The 15,832-nt window shown below is 62.7% G+C and overlaps 3 protein-coding genes and 1 long non-coding RNA gene across 17 annotated transcripts in view; 3 read left to right on the forward strand and 1 right to left on the reverse strand.

The window, feature by feature from the left end:
• Nucleotides 1-14,811, forward strand: part of DMPK (DM1 protein kinase) — a 17,563-nt gene extending 2,752 nt beyond the window's left edge. The window contains exons 1-16 of one of the 14 annotated variants that reach the window (XM_011367935.2): nucleotides 3,892-5,130; nucleotides 6,877-6,933; nucleotides 7,392-7,485; nucleotides 7,708-7,791; nucleotides 7,877-7,972; nucleotides 8,547-8,695; nucleotides 9,059-9,152; nucleotides 9,440-9,646; nucleotides 9,727-9,990; nucleotides 10,595-10,680; nucleotides 11,860-11,971; nucleotides 12,668-12,810; nucleotides 12,898-13,010; nucleotides 13,174-13,220; nucleotides 13,518-13,607; nucleotides 13,948-14,811. In XM_011367935.2, the coding sequence (XP_011366237.1) occupies nucleotides 4,472-5,130; nucleotides 6,877-6,933; nucleotides 7,392-7,485; nucleotides 7,708-7,791; nucleotides 7,877-7,972; nucleotides 8,547-8,695; nucleotides 9,059-9,152; nucleotides 9,440-9,646; nucleotides 9,727-9,990; nucleotides 10,595-10,680; nucleotides 11,860-11,971; nucleotides 12,668-12,810; nucleotides 12,898-13,010; nucleotides 13,174-13,220; nucleotides 13,518-13,607; nucleotides 13,948-14,100 (2,448 nt within the window). In that variant the 5' untranslated portion in view covers nucleotides 3,892-4,471 and the 3' untranslated portion in view covers nucleotides 14,101-14,811. The other 13 variants (XM_011367930.2, XM_023535326.1, XM_011367933.2 and 10 more) reach the window with 13 other exon arrangements.
• On the forward strand, nucleotides 921-3,770 carry DMWD (DM1 locus, WD repeat containing). Its single transcript, XM_023535341.1, has 2 exons — nucleotides 921-1,999; nucleotides 3,238-3,770. Exons 1-2 carry the CDS (start codon nucleotides 1,052-1,054, stop codon nucleotides 3,283-3,285), a joined length of 996 nt encoding a protein of 331 aa, XP_023391109.1. The 5' UTR covers nucleotides 921-1,051; the 3' UTR covers nucleotides 3,286-3,770.
• LOC111744623 lies at nucleotides 11,022-12,916 on the reverse strand. The gene is made up of 2 exons (XR_002782240.1): nucleotides 12,612-12,916; nucleotides 11,022-11,596 (listed from the first exon to the last, which is right to left on the reverse strand). It is a non-coding gene; the product is annotated as an uncharacterized LOC111744623 (long non-coding RNA).
• A 238-nt stretch (nucleotides 14,812-15,049) lies between the features above and the next one.
• Nucleotides 15,050-15,832, forward strand: part of SIX5 (SIX homeobox 5) — a 4,846-nt gene continuing 4,063 nt past the window's right edge. The window contains exon 1 of the mRNA XM_023535236.1: nucleotides 15,050-15,828. Coding sequence (XP_023391004.1) covers nucleotides 15,685-15,828 — 144 coding nt within the window. The 5' untranslated portion in view covers nucleotides 15,050-15,684. The remainder of the gene's footprint in view (nucleotides 15,829-15,832) is intronic.

The following is a 15,832-nucleotide window of genomic DNA, read 5'->3' on the forward strand; positions in this document are numbered from 1 at the left end:
GTCTGCAGCCGCTCCCCAGCGCCAGCATCACCGCCTCAGCTCCGCCTCAGATCATCGGGCATTAGATTCTCATAGGAGCTCTGGTCCCTGGTGCCAAAAAAGGTTGGGGACCACTGGTTTGGGGAATAGACATGGGCAGTGGTAGCCTGGTGGCCATTTAAGCCATTGGAGGGTTGATGGCGGCTGGGGCCAGGGTGATCGGGTCAGGCGGGGCGTGAGCAGAAGTTGGGTTCTGCGTATTAGTGAAGAACTGGGGGTGAGTTGTGAGGAGAAAAGGAGCAAAGATGAGCAGTGGGAGGATGGGCTTGTCACTCATGTGTCCAGGAAGTACCTTCCGGGGGCCTCCCGTGTTCACAGCTCTGTGGCCTGGGGCTGGGGCAGGATGCCACACAGACAGAGATCCCTTTCTTGGAGAAGCTGCTGTTCTGTGAATCGGTTTGTTGCCTTGAACATGATGTGGTAAAGGCAGAGGGAGGCATTAGGTAGAGGACAGTTCTCTGGACGGCAGGACTGACCCCAGGATGAGACATCGAAGCTCTGTGGCACTCCCGTGGCCACCTACCAGGGAGCCCCTCTCCCCTGCGTTCCCATGACCAGCAGTTTCCCTGCAGTGGGAGCCCCTCTACTGGGAGGCGTGGGCTGTGTCCCCTGGCCTCCTGGGAGCTAGGTCGGGGAGCAGGCCTGCCTGGCCCGACTGCCTCCCCCCAACCCCCGCCGTCTCCCCTGGCAGCGGCTGATCGACAAGACCAAGGTGACATATCTGAAATGGCTGCCCGAGTCGGAAAGCCTATTTCTGGCATCACACGCCAGCGGCCACCTGTACCTGTACAACGTCAGCCACCCCTGCGCCTCCGCGCCGCCGCAGTACAGCCTGCTGAAGCAGGGCGAGGGCTTCGCCGTCTACGCCGCCAAGAGCAAGGCGCCTCGCAACCCGCTGGCCAAGTGGGCGGTGGGCGAGGGGCCCCTCAACGAGTTCGCCTTCTCGCCCGACGGCCGGCACCTGGCCTGCGTCAGCCAGGACGGCTGCCTGCGCGTCTTCCACTTCGACTCCATGCTCCTGCGCGGGCTCATGAAAAGCTACTTTGGGGGCCTGCTCTGCGTGTGCTGGAGCCCCGACGGGCGCTACGTCGTCACAGGTGGCGAAGATGACCTGGTCACCGTGTGGTCTTTCACCGAGGGCCGTGTGGTGGCCCGTGGCCATGGCCACAAGTCCTGGGTCAACGCTGTGGCCTTTGACCCTTACACGACGAGGGCCGAGGAGGCCGCGGCAGCCAGTGGTGACGGGGAGCGGAGCGGTGAGGAGGACGAGGAGGAGGAGCCCGAGGGCCCGGGCCCGGGCGGGGGAGTCCCCCTGTCCCCCATGCCGAAGGCCGGCTCCATCACCTACCGCTTCGGCTCAGCCGGCCAGGACACGCAGTTCTGCCTGTGGGACCTCACCGAAGACGTGCTTTACCCACACCCGCCCTTGGCCCGCACCCGCACTCTCCCGGGCACTCCCGGCGCCACGCCCCCTGCCGCCAGCAGCTCGCGGGGTGGCGAGCCGGGCCCCGGGCCTCTGCCCCGCTCGCTGTCCCGCTCTAACAGCCTCCCGCACCCGGCGGGCAGTGGCAAGGCTGGCGGCCCAGGCGCGGCGACCGAGCCGGGCACACCGTTCAGCATCGGCCGCTTTGCTACGCTCACGCTGCAGGAGCGGCGGGACCGGGGGGCAGAGAAGGAGCACAAGCGCTACCACAGCCTGGGCAACATCAGCCGGGGCGGCAGCGGGGGCGGCGGCAGCGGGGACAAGCCCAGTGGCCCCGTGCCCCGCAGCCGGCTGGACCCGGCCAAGGTGCTGGGCACGGCACTGTGCCCGCGCATCCACGAGGTGCCGCTGCTCGAGCCCCTGGTATGCAAGAAGATCGCCCAGGAGCGGCTGACGGTCCTCCTCTTCTTGGAGGACTGCATCATCACCGCCTGCCAGGAGGGCCTCATCTGCACGTGGGCCCGGCCGGGCAAGGCGGTGAGTCAGCCACACCGGCCGCCCCGGGACCCGGGAGGAGGCAGGTGTTGGCAGAGGGCTCTGTCACCGCCACAGCTTCTAGCCCCATGGGGGAAGGGGCAGCTGTGGAAACCTTAGTGTCTCAGAACAGACCCTCTTGGATCTCAGAGGGACAGGCTCTAGGACCCGTGGCGACAGGCCGCAGAGAGAGGGTTGGGCGAGAGAGAGAGCTGGGTGTGGTGGACACCACGGCCGGCTATCAGAACAGTCAGTGGGCTGCCAGGTCTTACTAGCTTCTTAAAGCTGGATCTGTACTTTTATGAGAAATGTGATTTTTAAATAGTGACTCTTTTTAGATAACTGTGGGTCAGGCTCTGTGGACAGCATTGAACCTTGGGCCTGGTGTCCAGCCTGGGTCTGGACTCTTGGGCTCTAAGTCCACTGCTGGAGGCACGGACTGGGATGCCAGTCTTGAGGTCCAGTCCTGCACTTCCTGTGTCCCTTAGGGCAAGTCCCCACCCCTCTCGGACCTCTGTCACCACTTAGGACAGGGAGGCCTGAAGATGGGTGGTGTGGGGGATGCACCCAGCTCCTGGGGTGGCCGCGGGGTTCAGGAAGGGCCTAGTAGGTGAAGCACAGGTCTGGCGCCTTGTAGCTTCGGAGCTGTGGGCTCAGTGGTCTGAGCTCCTTGGGGTCTGGGCTCGGGCATCCAGGATGCCGGGTCTGAGGGCCGCAGCCTGGTTCCTCGGAACCGTAGAACGTAGGGCTCAGTTTCAGAGCCTCCGAGGTGGGCCGCTGGGATCTGGGGAGTCTCGCAAGTCCTGAAGGAGACCCCTCTGTTCCCCTAGTTCCCAGACGAGGAGACCGAGGCCCAGACAGGGGAAGGAAGTTGGCCCAGGCCACCCAGCAAGTCAGTGGTAGAGGTAGGACTGGCCCTGAGTTCTTTTCCCCAGAATCTCAGGACCCTCCTCAGTCAGAAGGGGACCCCGGGTGCCCCCTCTCCTCCCCACCTCCATACCTCCCCCATGCTCTCTGCTCAGGATCACCCAGGGACTTTAATCATTGTGTACAAGTGCCGCCTGCTGGGCAGGGAAGCTGGCCCAGAGGCAAGTTCCCAGCCTAGAGCAGTGGCCCCTGTGGGGGGTGGTCTGGGGTGGACTGAACGGCAAGGCCAGGGTGGCAGCAGTCTGGGGACTCCCGGGCTGGCGGCAGCCTCAGGTTGCCTCTGACCCCTGGGTCTCCCCTCTCATCTTCCCCAGGGCATCCCGTCCCAACCAGGCAACTCCCCAAGCGGCACCGTGGTGTGAAGCCCTGGACGTTTGGAGCCCCACCCCGCCCCCTCAGCCAGAACCCTCCCCGCTGACCTCAGATCAACGTGTTAACAAGACTAACCATGATGGATGGACTGCTCTGGCCCCCCGCCATGCACAAATTTGGGGGGCCGAGGGTCCCCCAGACTGGCCGAGACCCTGGGGGGATATAGTGGCTCATGTGGCCTCAGCCTTGTCCCCACCCACTGCCAAGTACAATGACCCCTTCTCTGAAACAGTGTTAGCCTCATCCCTGTCCCCAGCATGTGACTGGTCATTCCAGGGGGAGAAGCTCCCCACCCACAAGAGCCTCAGCTCTACAGTGTGCCCCTGGTCTGTGGGCAGGGCAGGGGTGGCCCGCCCCTCCCTTGGTCCCACCTCCCTTGCTGTCGTTTGTGCTTTTGAAGAGTGTTAAGTTATGGAAGCCTCTAGGGGCCTCCCTGTCCCCAGCACCTTATTTATACTAAAGTTCCCTGTTTTCACAGCGTTTCTGTTCCCTTCTGCGGGGTGTGGAAGAGGGGCGTGTGCTTTCACTGCAGTGCTGGGTCATTCCACTTCTACCGGGGAGCAGCCAGGCCCTGCCTTCCCCCGCCCCACCCTGCCCCCTGCCCCCTTTATAATAGCGTGAAAGCCGGCAGGACGAGGGACGTGCTCGTGGCCCCACCAGCCCTGAGGAGGGCCCCCGCTTCATAGTCCTCCGTGGGAGTTTTCAGAGTTGTTCGGAAAGGCCCCAACTTCAAATCTGACAAGACAGGGTCTGCTCAGATGGAGTCCCCCAGGCAGGCCCCAAGGCCCTGAGTGAGCGGCCTTGACTGCAGGTCTGGGCCGCTTGCGGCCTCGGGCCTGGCTCGCAGGACCAGCCGGAGACCCGGTTTCCTCCGGGAGAACTGTCTGCCCTGGAAAGGACAACGAAATCCCTCCCAGCGGCGCCTGCTCCGCCCTCCACCCCCCGAAATGTTTCTGTTTCTAATCCCAGCCTGGGCAGGAACGTGGCTGTGGGCTAGGGGCCAAGGAGCTATTTTGGGGTCTCTTTTGCCTCCCCCTGGCTTTGGCCAGCAGGTCACCCCTGGTCTTGGCTCCTGAGGGCCTCACTTCCCAATTCTCTCACCACCCCTTCCCCACCTCCTGCCAAAAACAAGTCGGTGTAAAGCAGAGGGCCCGAAGGCTAAATTTAAACGTCCCAATGTCTGAATCCGGGGCTGAGTCACCCACAAAGCTGCACTGGCCTCCTCCCCCCTTCCCGGGCCTCACCCCTTTCTCCCCCAACTCCAGAGTTTGGGAGGGGTGTTACCAGGTCACTCTGGACCTCGATTGGCCCCCTCTGAAAAATGGGAGGGCTCACCCTCAGCCTTTGTCACTTATGTGCTCCACCTTTTCATGGGGGCAGTGTTCTAGAGTTGAGATTCTCCACCCCCCAATTGCACTGAAATGTTCTGGTTGGGGGGGCCTGGCTTGCCAGGGGTTAAGGCTGGGAGGCAGGAGGGGGCTGGCCAAGGGGTGGGGAGAAGGGGAGGAGGCCTTTGCAGCCAGCAGAGAAGTGGCCAGAGAGGCCCAGGGGACAACCAGGGACAGGCCGACATGCGGCCAGGGCCCCGTGGCCTGGACAGGGGCTGCCAGGCCCCGTGACAGGAGGACCCCGAGCCCCAGGCCCGGGGAGGGGGCCATGGTGCTGCCTGCCCAACATGTCAGCCGAGGTGCGGCTGAGGCGGCTCCAGCAGCTGGTGCTGGACCCCGGCTTCCTGGGGCTGGAGCCCCTGCTCGACCTTCTCCTGGGCGTCCACCAGGAGCTGGGCGCCTCCGACCTGGCCCAAGACAAGTACGTGGCCGACTTCTTGCAGTGGGGTGAGTGCCTGCCTGCATGGGCTCCCCCAAACTGGGAAGGGGTAGGGACAGGGTAGAGGCAGGAGACGGGGTTGGGTGCAGGGGTGGCTCCTGGGCAGGAGAGACATGGGGAGAGCTTTCTGCTCAGGGGCTCAGAGCTTGGGCTAGGGTCTTGGGGTTACCTGCCCCCTCCTCTGTGCCCCCCTGGCCGGGCAGAACGGGGTCAACAGAGGCCAGGGCAGCCATGACTCAGGACCGTGACTTGGGCGCCGCGGTAGGCTGGGCTGGGCACAGCCTCCCATGGTCCCCCTGTTTTCCCTTCCCCAAGTCTGGGCCTAGGGACATGCTGGGAGCCCCATCTCCTAGGACCCCACACACCCCAAACTGGGCCCCATGGCCCTCCACTCTGCTTTCCCAGAGCACAGTGGCTAGCAGAAGGGACAGGATGGAGCAGTTGCCAGGGGTGCGGCTGATGGGCAGGTGTTCGGCGCCAGCCTCTCCAGCTGCCTCAACAGGTGTCCAGGCGCTGGGAGGGCACAGTGACTCAGGCAAGCCCTGGGGGAGAACCAGCTCTGCAGATGGGCACCACCCAGCACCCCTCCACTCCCTGGATGGAGGAGCTCCCCCCGGCCCCAGGTTTGCCTTGGTCCCCCCTAGTCCTCCCGGGTCAGCCTTGAGCTCCCCTCCAGTTCCCCAGGTTCGTTAATTCTCCTAGTTCATGAGGTCTAGCCTCCGGCTCTCCCACAAAGCCACTTCTTGCCAGGTCTTTCCCTGGAGACTGGTCCAGAGGGAAGATGCTTCAACCTCAGCCTCTCTCGTTGTCTGTCCTCACCCCGTCCTGGCCCAGGACTCAGGCTCACTAGGGTTTCTGTCTCTGTGACACCTGCCACTGTCCCTCCACTGGTCGGTCCCACAGTGGCTTGCTCTTGGCCCTAGTGCTCTCTGTCCCTGGGTTTCCTCTCTCTGCCTTCTCCTGCTTTTTTTCTTGTATCCATCTCTTTGGGACCCAGGCCCTGATTCTCTCCCTCCACCTCCGTTTTACAGCTGGGAAGGTGGAGGCCAAGGGCCAGGCCACTCAGCCTCTGGAAGAACCTTCTCCCCCTTCCTCCCAGCCCTTAGCAGCTCTCTTGGTCTCCCTTTTGCAAACAATTGTTTGGTTGGCAGGGTAAACTGAGGCCTAAAGTGGGGGCAGGGTCTGGCTCTCCTGTGAGGAGCATTCCTTTTGTGGCCCGAGCAGCATCCTGCGGCCCCTCCCCTGCCGGCTGCCGCGCGGGGGAGGGGGCCTGGGTTCCCGCTGCCTTAAAAGGGCTCAGTGTCTTGGCTCTCTCCTCCCTCCCCCATCCTGGGCCCTGGCTGGTTCATCCCTACTGGCCCACTCTCCCCAAACCCTATGGGGGGCCCCTCTCTCCCCTCCATGACTCCCCGTGTCTCCCCTCATTCCTACTCACACCTATCCCTCTCTCCACCCTGCCCCGAGGTCCTGGCAGCCTCCACCCTCAGGTGATCCAGGCCTCCCTCTTCCCGTGGCCATGAGTCTTCTGCTTCCACCCCTGGCTTACCCATTCCCAAAATGCCCTGTTAAACATTCCTAGCCATGGGGCCTTGGACAAATGACTTCACCTGTCTGCGCCTCGAGTCCCCATCTGTAAATAAGTCATAACAGAGTGCTGCTCCTGGAGTGGAGAAGACTGAAGACTTGAACCGGCCTGGAGCCCAGATGCTGGTCACTCCCATTTTGTCTTCCTTCCCGGGTCCTCCTGGCCCCATCCCCAAATCCAGTGTTTCCCAAAGTGTGGCCCAAGAGCCAGCTGCTTCTAAACCTAGAGGAACCACGTAAAACTGCATGTTCCAAGACAGACTGGAGAAGCCTGGAGTGGGCGGGCCTTGGGCCCTTTGGGCAGCACCCAACGGCCGTGGGTCCCAAAACCCAGGGAGCTGTCAGAACTGGGCCTGTTTTCCCTGTTTTTCAGGGCCTCCCTTCTGCAGACTCCTCCCCCTCCACCCTGCTCCCAGAGAGCCCTGTGGCCCAGTGCCTTGTCCCAAAAAGGGGTTCCCAGGCACCCTACCTTTCTGTAGGGGGTCGGTTTTACATCCCTCAAACCTCACACTGTTGTATGTGGGGAAGCCCCTGGGAGGCAGACAGCCCTAAGGGGAGACTCAGAAGGGGAAATTGAGACTGAGGGACAGAGAGGGGGGCTGAGGGACAGAGGGTGGGAATTCCTCCTCCTCTCCAATGTCAGTCCCAGTGACCCTCGGTTCCCATCACCCCCTCCCCGCCTCACAGCGGAGCCCATCGCGGCGAGGCTTAAGGAGGTCCGACTGCAGAGGGATGACTTCGAGATTCTGAAGGTGATCGGACGCGGGGCTTTCAGCGAGGTGAGGCCTGAGCCGTGACGGTTGCTCCGCGGGGCGGGCCAGAGGAGTTTGCGGCGGGGCCTTAGAAGTTGATGAATGAGTTTAGAACCTAAGACCAGCAGAGGATGGGGGTGGAGCTTGAGGCCAGTGGGCGTGGCGAGATGGGTGGGCGTGGTTTGGGTGGCTGCCATACCCCATGTTGCTCCGCCACCTCCTCCTCTGTCACCCCGTTTGTACCTTCAGGTAGCAGTGGTGAAGATGAGGCAGACGGGCCAGGTGTACGCCATGAAGATCATGAATAAGTGGGACATGCTGAAGAGAGGCGAGGTGAGGCGCAGGGCTGGATGTGCAGGACGCTAAGGACCCTCCCCCAAGTTCCCCCCACCGCTCAGCTCTTCTGGGTGCCTGGCAGGTGTCGTGCTTCCGTGAAGAGAGGGACGTGCTGGTGAATGGAGACCGGCGCTGGATCACGCAGCTGCACTTTGCCTTCCAGGATGAGAACTACCTGGTGAGCCCCAGGCCGGGTGACTAGAGAGACAGATACCCACCCCCGAGGCTGTCAGTTAACGAGGCGGGCAGGGAGAAGAAGTTCTAGGGTGGAGGAGCTGTCGTGAAGTGCCTGTGGGAGTCTGTGTGTGGTAGGATCGGGCTTCCCTTCCTGGGTGGCCGATGTCCCTTACTGCGCTTCTCCGGGGCTAACTCTGGAGGGCTCCGTAAAGCCGCCGTCAGGGGCGCTATACCTGGAATGGGAAAGCTCTGTAGAGTCTGTGTGGGGGCCACTGGGCAGAGAGTATCTGGACCGTATCCTCTGGGTATTGGGAGGGCTCCGGGTCTTTTATCCCCGTGTGTGTGTGTGTGTGTGTGTGTGTGTGTGTGTGTGTGTGTGTGTGTGTCTCTGCTCAGTGACATCCTGGAAGAATGTTTTTTAGGGAGGGTGAGTATCTCCAATTTGGCCTAGGAGATCTCTGGAGCTCTCTTGGGGCTCTGGCTGTGGGGTCATCTCTGGGAGTCTTTATCCCGGGCTACCAGCAATAGGCATCTAGGGGGTCTACCGACCCCCCCCATGACACGCCCCCTCCCAGTACCTGGTCATGGAGTACTACGTGGGCGGGGACCTGCTGACTCTGCTGAGCAAGTTTGGGGAGCGGATCCCGGCCGAGATGGCACGCTTCTACCTGGCTGAGATTGTCATGGCCATAGACTCGGTGCACCAACTGGGCTATGTGCACAGGTGGGCACTGCGGGGCCTGAAGGGCGGGGTCTGAGGGCGGGGCCTGGAGGGGAGAGCAAAAATTGGACCCCAGAAGGGTACCTTGAAGGATGGAGCTCAGAGGCGGCGAGGCCTGGAGAGGGACCTCGCTGGTCGGGTCCTTCTGGAGACAGGGCTGAGGAGTGGGGTGCAGAACTGTAGAATCCCCTAAGGGACGGGACCCAAGGAGGTGAGGCCTGAGGGCAGGGCCTGGAGGCTTGGGAATTGGAGAGGCTGGTCCCTAAGGGCGGGGCCCGAGGCGGTGCTGCCTAGAGGGGCGGAGCCTTTGAGATGGTGGGAGGGAGGCTGACATACCCCCTTCCCTCCCTTCATCCCTCTGCTCAGGGACATCAAACCCGACAACATCCTGCTGGACCGCTGTGGCCACATCCGCTTGGCAGACTTCGGCTCCTGCCTGAAGTTGAGGGCGGATGGAACGGTGAGCGGTGCACCCGTCCGCTGCGGGCCACCAATGAGGGGTAGGGTTAGGTGCGGGACCAGAGGTTCAGAGTGCGGAGGCCAGCTGAGACGTGCAGGCAGAGCTAGGATGGAGGCAGGACTGGATTTGGAGAAGAGAAGGAGGCGATTCAGGCTCAAGCGTGCCTGCCTCAGGGTTAGAACAGGCAGGGGCCGGGAACTAAGTGCGAGGGGCGTGGCTCAGATGAGGGGGCGGAGCCAGGGCCCGGAGGGGCAGGGCTGAGCCCGGTTCTGCTTGCTTTGCCTCAGGTGCGGTCTCTGGTGGCTGTGGGCACCCCGGACTACTTGTCCCCAGAGATCCTGCAGGCCGTGGGCGGCGGGCCGGGGACGGGCAGCTACGGGCCCGAATGTGACTGGTGGGCGCTGGGCGTGTTTGCCTATGAAATGTTCTACGGGCAGACGCCCTTCTACGCTGACTCCACTGCCGAGACCTACGGCAAGATCGTGCACTACAACGTAAGCAGGGCCCGGGAGCCCCTGATCGCGCTGCACCTGCTCCCAGACTGACTTGCCGCTTTTCCTTCCCCTCCGAGCAGGAGCACCTGTCTCTACCGCTGGGTGATGCAGGGGTCCCTGAGGAGGCTCGCGACCTCATCCAGCGGCTGCTGTGTCCTCCGGAGACACGGCTGGGCCAGAACGGAGCAGGAGATTTCCAGAAGCATCCTTTCTTCTTTGGCCTAGACTGGGATGGTCTCCGAGACAGCGTGCCTCCTTTTACGCCAGATTTTGAAGGTGCCACTGACACATGCAACTTCGACGTGGTGGAGGATGGGCTCACTGCCATGGTGAGCGGGGGCGGGGTAGGTACCTGTGACCCCTGCCCCTCCCCCCGCACCCTTCCATAAAGTTGGGGTTAGAAGAGTGCCGACCTCCTGCGATCCTAAAATCATTTCTTTCCCAGAGCACCTCCTCTATGCCGACCCAGTGCTGGGAACCCAACCGTGACCTAGACTCACAGTCCAGTGGGGGCCACTGACTTGACCACAGACAGTGACACTCCAGAGAGATCAGGGCCGAGATGGGGGAGTGCAGGGAGTGCACACTGACCCAGCGTGGAAGGTCCTGGAGGGCTTCCTGGAAGAGGGGGCTGTCTGAGCTCAGACCTTGAAGGATGAGAGGCGAGAGGAAGGAAAGCACCATAGAGGACTCTCCCTTCCTTAGGGCATCTCTTTTCCAGCTGCTACACAAACTATCCCAAAGTGCTTGGTCAGCCAGGGAGCCCTGGACCTGGCCACTGCTGGGGACACACGCAAACCAAGTCCGCTCTGGTTCCTCATCCACTTACAGTATGGAGAAGTACAAGTCAGAGTGGGGTTTAGGGGGACATTTAAGCCAAGGCAGAAGGGGTGATGGGCCAGCCCTGACAACCGGTGGTCACCTCATGTCTGTGCTTCTCTTGTATAGGAGACGCTGTCAGACATGCGGGAAGGCGTGCCGCTGGGGGTCAACCTGCCTTTCGTGGGCTACTCCTACTCCTGCATGGCCCTCAGGTAAGAGCGACCGCTGTGCAGCCTGCGAGGAGCGGGCTCCAGAGGCCCCAGGAGGCCACTCCGAGTTACCACGTTCTGGCCATCGGCGCCCAGTAGAATTACAGGATCATTCTTAAAAGCTTATTGTCTTGGGACCAAGGACTCTTGAAGCCCAGAGTTGTAGGACCTTCAAATCTCAGAGCAAAAGTACTTTGAAATTTTAGATTCAATTGGAAAACCTCAGAGCCATAGATTCGGCCTTCCAAATCATCCAGCCTTCCACGTGTAAGTCTCTAGTACACAGTCACGGGACCTCAGAATCTTAGAAAATAAGAAGTCACAAACTCAATGAACCACTCACATAACCATAAAGCCTTTTAAAAACATGAATTCTACAAATAATACATTGCTCGTCAAAGTAAATTATCAAATATAAATGAGAAAGAGGAAGCTCAGCATCAGGGAGGGCCCCTGGCTGGGAGGACACGCTGTGCACAGTCTGTGTTGTTACCGGACACTGTACTGCAAACGCCATTTCTTACTGTGAATGAACTTCAACCTGCTCCTCACCCGCCCCGTATACTCTCCTTCCGGGGCAGCTCGGGACTCGCCCGTCCCCTCTGCTGGAATCCGGGCTGAACGCACAGCCACCGCAAGTCCAGGGTTATTAGGCCCCGGAGATGTAGTTCCCTGAGGGGATTGCTGGGTTGGAAGGGACATCCACTGTTACTGCCATTTCGTATTTGTGGGCAGGGTCTGTCCCCCTCCCCGAGCAGCTGGGTATGAGGGGGTCGTGCTGATGTCTAGAGGCACAGGCTTGGGATCCACACCGTCTTAAGACCATACCTTTGGAGATGGCCAGAGCTGGTCAGGGTCCCCCTCATTGGGTCCCCCTCACTGTCAGGAGGCTCTAAGGAGAGGGGTGTGCAAAGGTCACCTGGACAGGGAGGAGATAAGCGGACCCTAGAACATGGGTATCTGGACCCCAAGTTCCCGTGGAAGGTGCAGAGAGGGCAGGTCCCAGGGGCCTGATGCCATGCCAGGGACAGGCCTCTTCTTTTCCAAGAGGAGAACCTGTCACACCAACCTGGCAATTTGTTCCCTTCACTCTGCCCCCTCCCCCTCCTCAGACCATGGGGGCTTTGGGTCTGGCTGCCCCGTGCCCACAGGCCCTCCCCCCCATCCACTCCCTCTCCCCAGGGATGATGAGGTTCCGGGCCCCACGCCCATGGAACTGGAGGCCAAGCTGTTGCCTGAGCCACCTGTGCAAATGCCCAGCCTGGAGCCCATGGTGCCACCACTGGAAGAAACAGTGAGTTGTTGGAGGAAAGGGTCGGTCAGGGACGAATCCGAGAGGAAAGGGACATACTCCTAGGCTGACGTGTCCCATGGAGCACAAAGCACTCTGGGAGCTTCCTCACAGAAAGACAGAACAGAGACAGCATGACTTCACATGAGAGGGTGCTGAGGGCGTGTGGAGGGGGCTCTCTAGGGAGGGGGCCCCGGAGAAGGAGGAGGACTGCCCGTGGGAAGACAAATACCCATGGGTTAGCAGAGAACCCCCAGGGCAAAGGCCCCGTGGCGGGGGACCACTGGCTTGTTCCTGACGGGGAAGGGAGGCAGTGAGGCTGAGGGCGGTGGACAGGGAGGGGAGGCTGCAGAGGCCGGCAAGAAACAAACCAAACAGGGCCTTTGGGGGCCGCCGGCTTTCTCTGGAGGGCACTGAGGAGCAGGAGTAATTTTGAGCAGGGTTGCGACATGGTCCAGTTGAGTTAGTGTTTTAGGCACAGCCCTTTGGTGCCTGTGTGGAAGGGATTAAGGCTGGAGACGGGGCAGGGGCTGGGTTAGGGAAGGAGGGGGCTTGGATCATTGCAGGAGCTGTTGGGAGTCCCCAGAGCTCTAAGGACTGGGGGGTAGAGGACAGAAGTTTTCCAGGCCTGGAACCTACGCACAAGTCTTGAGTGCTCCAGGAGCCACAGGCAGCAGTAAGCCGGATTCCCATATGTAGGCCGCAGTTCCGGCCGCCATGCCAGCGGAGGCGGGGGTGACCCTGCAGGAGCTCCAGGAGGCCCTGGAGGAGGAGGTGCTTACCAGGCAGAGCCTGAGCCAGGAGCTGGAGGCCATCCGCACCGCTAACCAGAACTTCGCCAGGTCTGGGTCCGGGCTCCGGGGCCTGTCGCTCCCTTTAGCAGCCCGTCTCTCCGTCCGCAAGGGCTCACGGTCCTTACCTTCCCGCAGCCAACTCTGCGAGGCCGAGGCCAGGAACCGCGACCTGGAGGCGCACGTCCGGCAGCTGCAAGAGCGGGTGGAGGGGCTGCAGGCCGAGGGGCTGCAGGCGGAGGCAGCGGCTGGTCAGTCTCTCGTTCGCCCCCTTTCCAGAGGGAGCTGGGGGAGGTCGGCCCGCGGGTGTGTGCAGACACCTGGGGGAGGGCCAGGGGCCCAGGCTGGGGCACGCCACGCCACCGCCCTCCTCCGTCACTCCACGCGCCCTACGCCTCTCTCTTCTCCTTCCAGCTGTCACGGGGGTCCCCAGTCCCCGGGCCGCGGATCCACCTTCCCATGTAAGACCCCTCTTTTTCCCCTGCGTCAAGCCTACTGCCCCATCTTCAGACCCCATCCCTGTCTCCCGGTCTAAGTTTAGGGTTCACCCTACCCGTTCGGGGTGCCAGGCGGCAGACAGCTTCCATTCAAGCCCCGCATCCACCAGATTTCCTCAGTTCGGGCCTCTTGCCAAATCCCGCCCGGGATCTCCCTCGATTCCCTGCCCAAACTCGGCTCCCCTCGCTATCTCTCGCCCCCGCCAAGGCGGCTGGGCGGGGCTGGGCTCGGATCGGGTCACCTGTCCCTTCTCTCTCCAGCTAGATGGCCCCCCGGCCGTGGCTCTGGGCCAGTGCCCACTGGTGGGGCCAAGCCCCATTCACCGCCGCCACCTGCTGCTCCCTGCCAGGGTACGTCCGGCTGCTCACACCCTCGCGTCAGCCACCGCGCCCGCGCCTCGCTCCACGCACCCCAAGCCGCTCGGCTTAGCTGTGCCTTTGCTCGGCTGGGCAGCCGCGGGGAGGGAGGGTGCTCGGGCAGCCAATCAACACAGGCTGCTAGGAAGAAGCCAATGATGAGTTCGGACAAGACTTTAGGCTTGAGAGCCGACCAACCACCGCTGCCCGCGCTGTCGGGGGCGCGAGGCGAGTGCGAGGATTTGTGAACCCACCTATGGGCGTAGGCAGGGCGAGTCCCAGAAGCCAATCAGGGGCCCGTGTCGCTGGCGCTGATCCACCCTCTCGCCCACAGGTCCCTAGGCTTGGCCTATCGGAGGCGCGTTCCCTGCTCCTGTTCTCCGTTGCACTGGCTGGTGCCGCCGCCCTGGGCTGCACTGGGTTGGTGGCCTGCGCAGGCCATCTCGCCCGGGTCTGGCGCCGCCCAGGAGCCGCCTTCGCCCCCTGAACCCTAGAAGCCCAGCCTGCCCTCCACTAGGGCCCTGCTGGAGGTTTGAGTGGCCTGGGTTTGGCCCAGAAACCACTTCCACCACCTCCCCATTCACACCACTAAACGCGGGTCTCCGCCCCAACTCCAGCCTTGTGATCCGGGCCCGCCCCCTGGCGGCCGGGGAGGGAGGAGCCGGGCCCGCGGCCGGAGCGCTGTTACTGCTGGGGGGAATCGCGGACCACTTCCCATCTGGCCTGGCCGAAGTCGCGACGCGGATGGGCAAACTACTATCTAGAGAAGGCAGCAGGGCCGGGTCTCGGCCTTCAGTTTTTCACCCTCCACGCACCCCCAGCCACATCGGCTCGAAACCCACAAATCCTTGTGCATGAGGCCCTGCTCTCCCGGAACGTTCTCTTCCCGCGGAGAACGTCTAGCGCGAGCCCTGCCCGCTCGGGAGCCGTTAGCTTTTGCTAGCCCCGCTTTTTCGGGGCCTCCCGCGCCCTCCTCACGTACGCTACTCTCGGAGCCACAGCCAGCTCTGCCCGCCCCGGCGGTTTGGGTATTTATTGACCTATCCTCCGATCCGCTGACAGGCTCCCAGACCCCAGCACCCTACCCCACGTTTTGGATGCACTGAGACCCCGACATTCCTCGGTATTTATTGTCTCCCCCCACCTAGAACACCCACCCCCGACCCTCGCGAATAAAAGGCCCTCTCGTCTGCCCAAAGCTCTGACTCCGCGGTGTCCCTGATTGCGGGAAAGAGGTTGCTCAGTGGGCCAATTAGAAGGCGAGCGAAGGCGGCCAATGGCCTGGCGGGGAGCTAGCGGGAGGCGAAGCGGACGAATCAGGGGTGGGGGGTGGGGACTTGGGGGTGTGGCTCCAGCACCCGACCAATAGAAGAGGGCGAACGGGCCACCCAGAGGCACCGCCCCTTATCTAGCTGTGGCCCTGCTGTGCCACCCGAGCACCGGGAAGAAGGGGGCTGGGCCAGCCGCGCCCCTGGCAATCCTCCTACCACTGCGCCTGCGCGGGCCACGCGCATCCGTTCCAGGGACTTACGCTCCAGAAAGTTGCAGCAAACTTTCTAACCCGTTTTCTCCGCCCCTTCTCCGCGCCAGGCCCGCCCCCCTGCGGAGCCGGGAATTCCGAGGGGCGGAGCGCAGGCCGAGATGGGGAGTGTGGGGGCCCTCGGAGGGCCCTGGAGACAGAGGCGTGCAGCTCAGTCTCGGGGCGGAGGTGGCTTCGCGCCCTTAGCCCTCCCGGACGGCCCGTTATCTTCTTCGTTGTCCCTGTGGGGAAACTGAGGCCCTGAGCCAGAGGCACACGCGGGGGGAGGCAAAAAGCGCGGCCTGAGGCGGAGGGAAAACAAAGGGAGAATCACGGACAGACGGGGAGGGGGACGGGCACAAACACAGACGCTGGGAGAGAGACCCTAGTGGGACGCTGGGCCTGGCATTGAGGGGGAAGACGCGGAATCGACAGGGGGAGAAGATCGGGAGGCGCGAAAGGGGGGGGCGGAGAGGGGGGACGGGCGGGGGAGAGGGCTGGGGAAAGCCCGAGGGAGGAGAAGGAGGGAGGAACTTCCCAAAGTTGCAAAACATGGCTACCTTGCCTGCGGAGCCGAGCGCGGGGCCGGCGGCTGGGGGGGAGGCGGTAGCGGTGGCGGCGACCGAAGAGGAGGAGGAGGAAGCGCGCCAGCTCCTGCAGACTTTGCAGGCGGCGGAGGGTGAGGCGGCGGCGGCGGCCG

This window comes from Pteropus vampyrus, unplaced genomic scaffold (assembly GCF_000151845.1).
Source record: "Pteropus vampyrus isolate Shadow unplaced genomic scaffold, Pvam_2.0 Scaffold138, whole genome shotgun sequence".
NCBI lineage: Eukaryota > Metazoa > Chordata > Mammalia > Chiroptera > Pteropodidae > Pteropus > Pteropus vampyrus.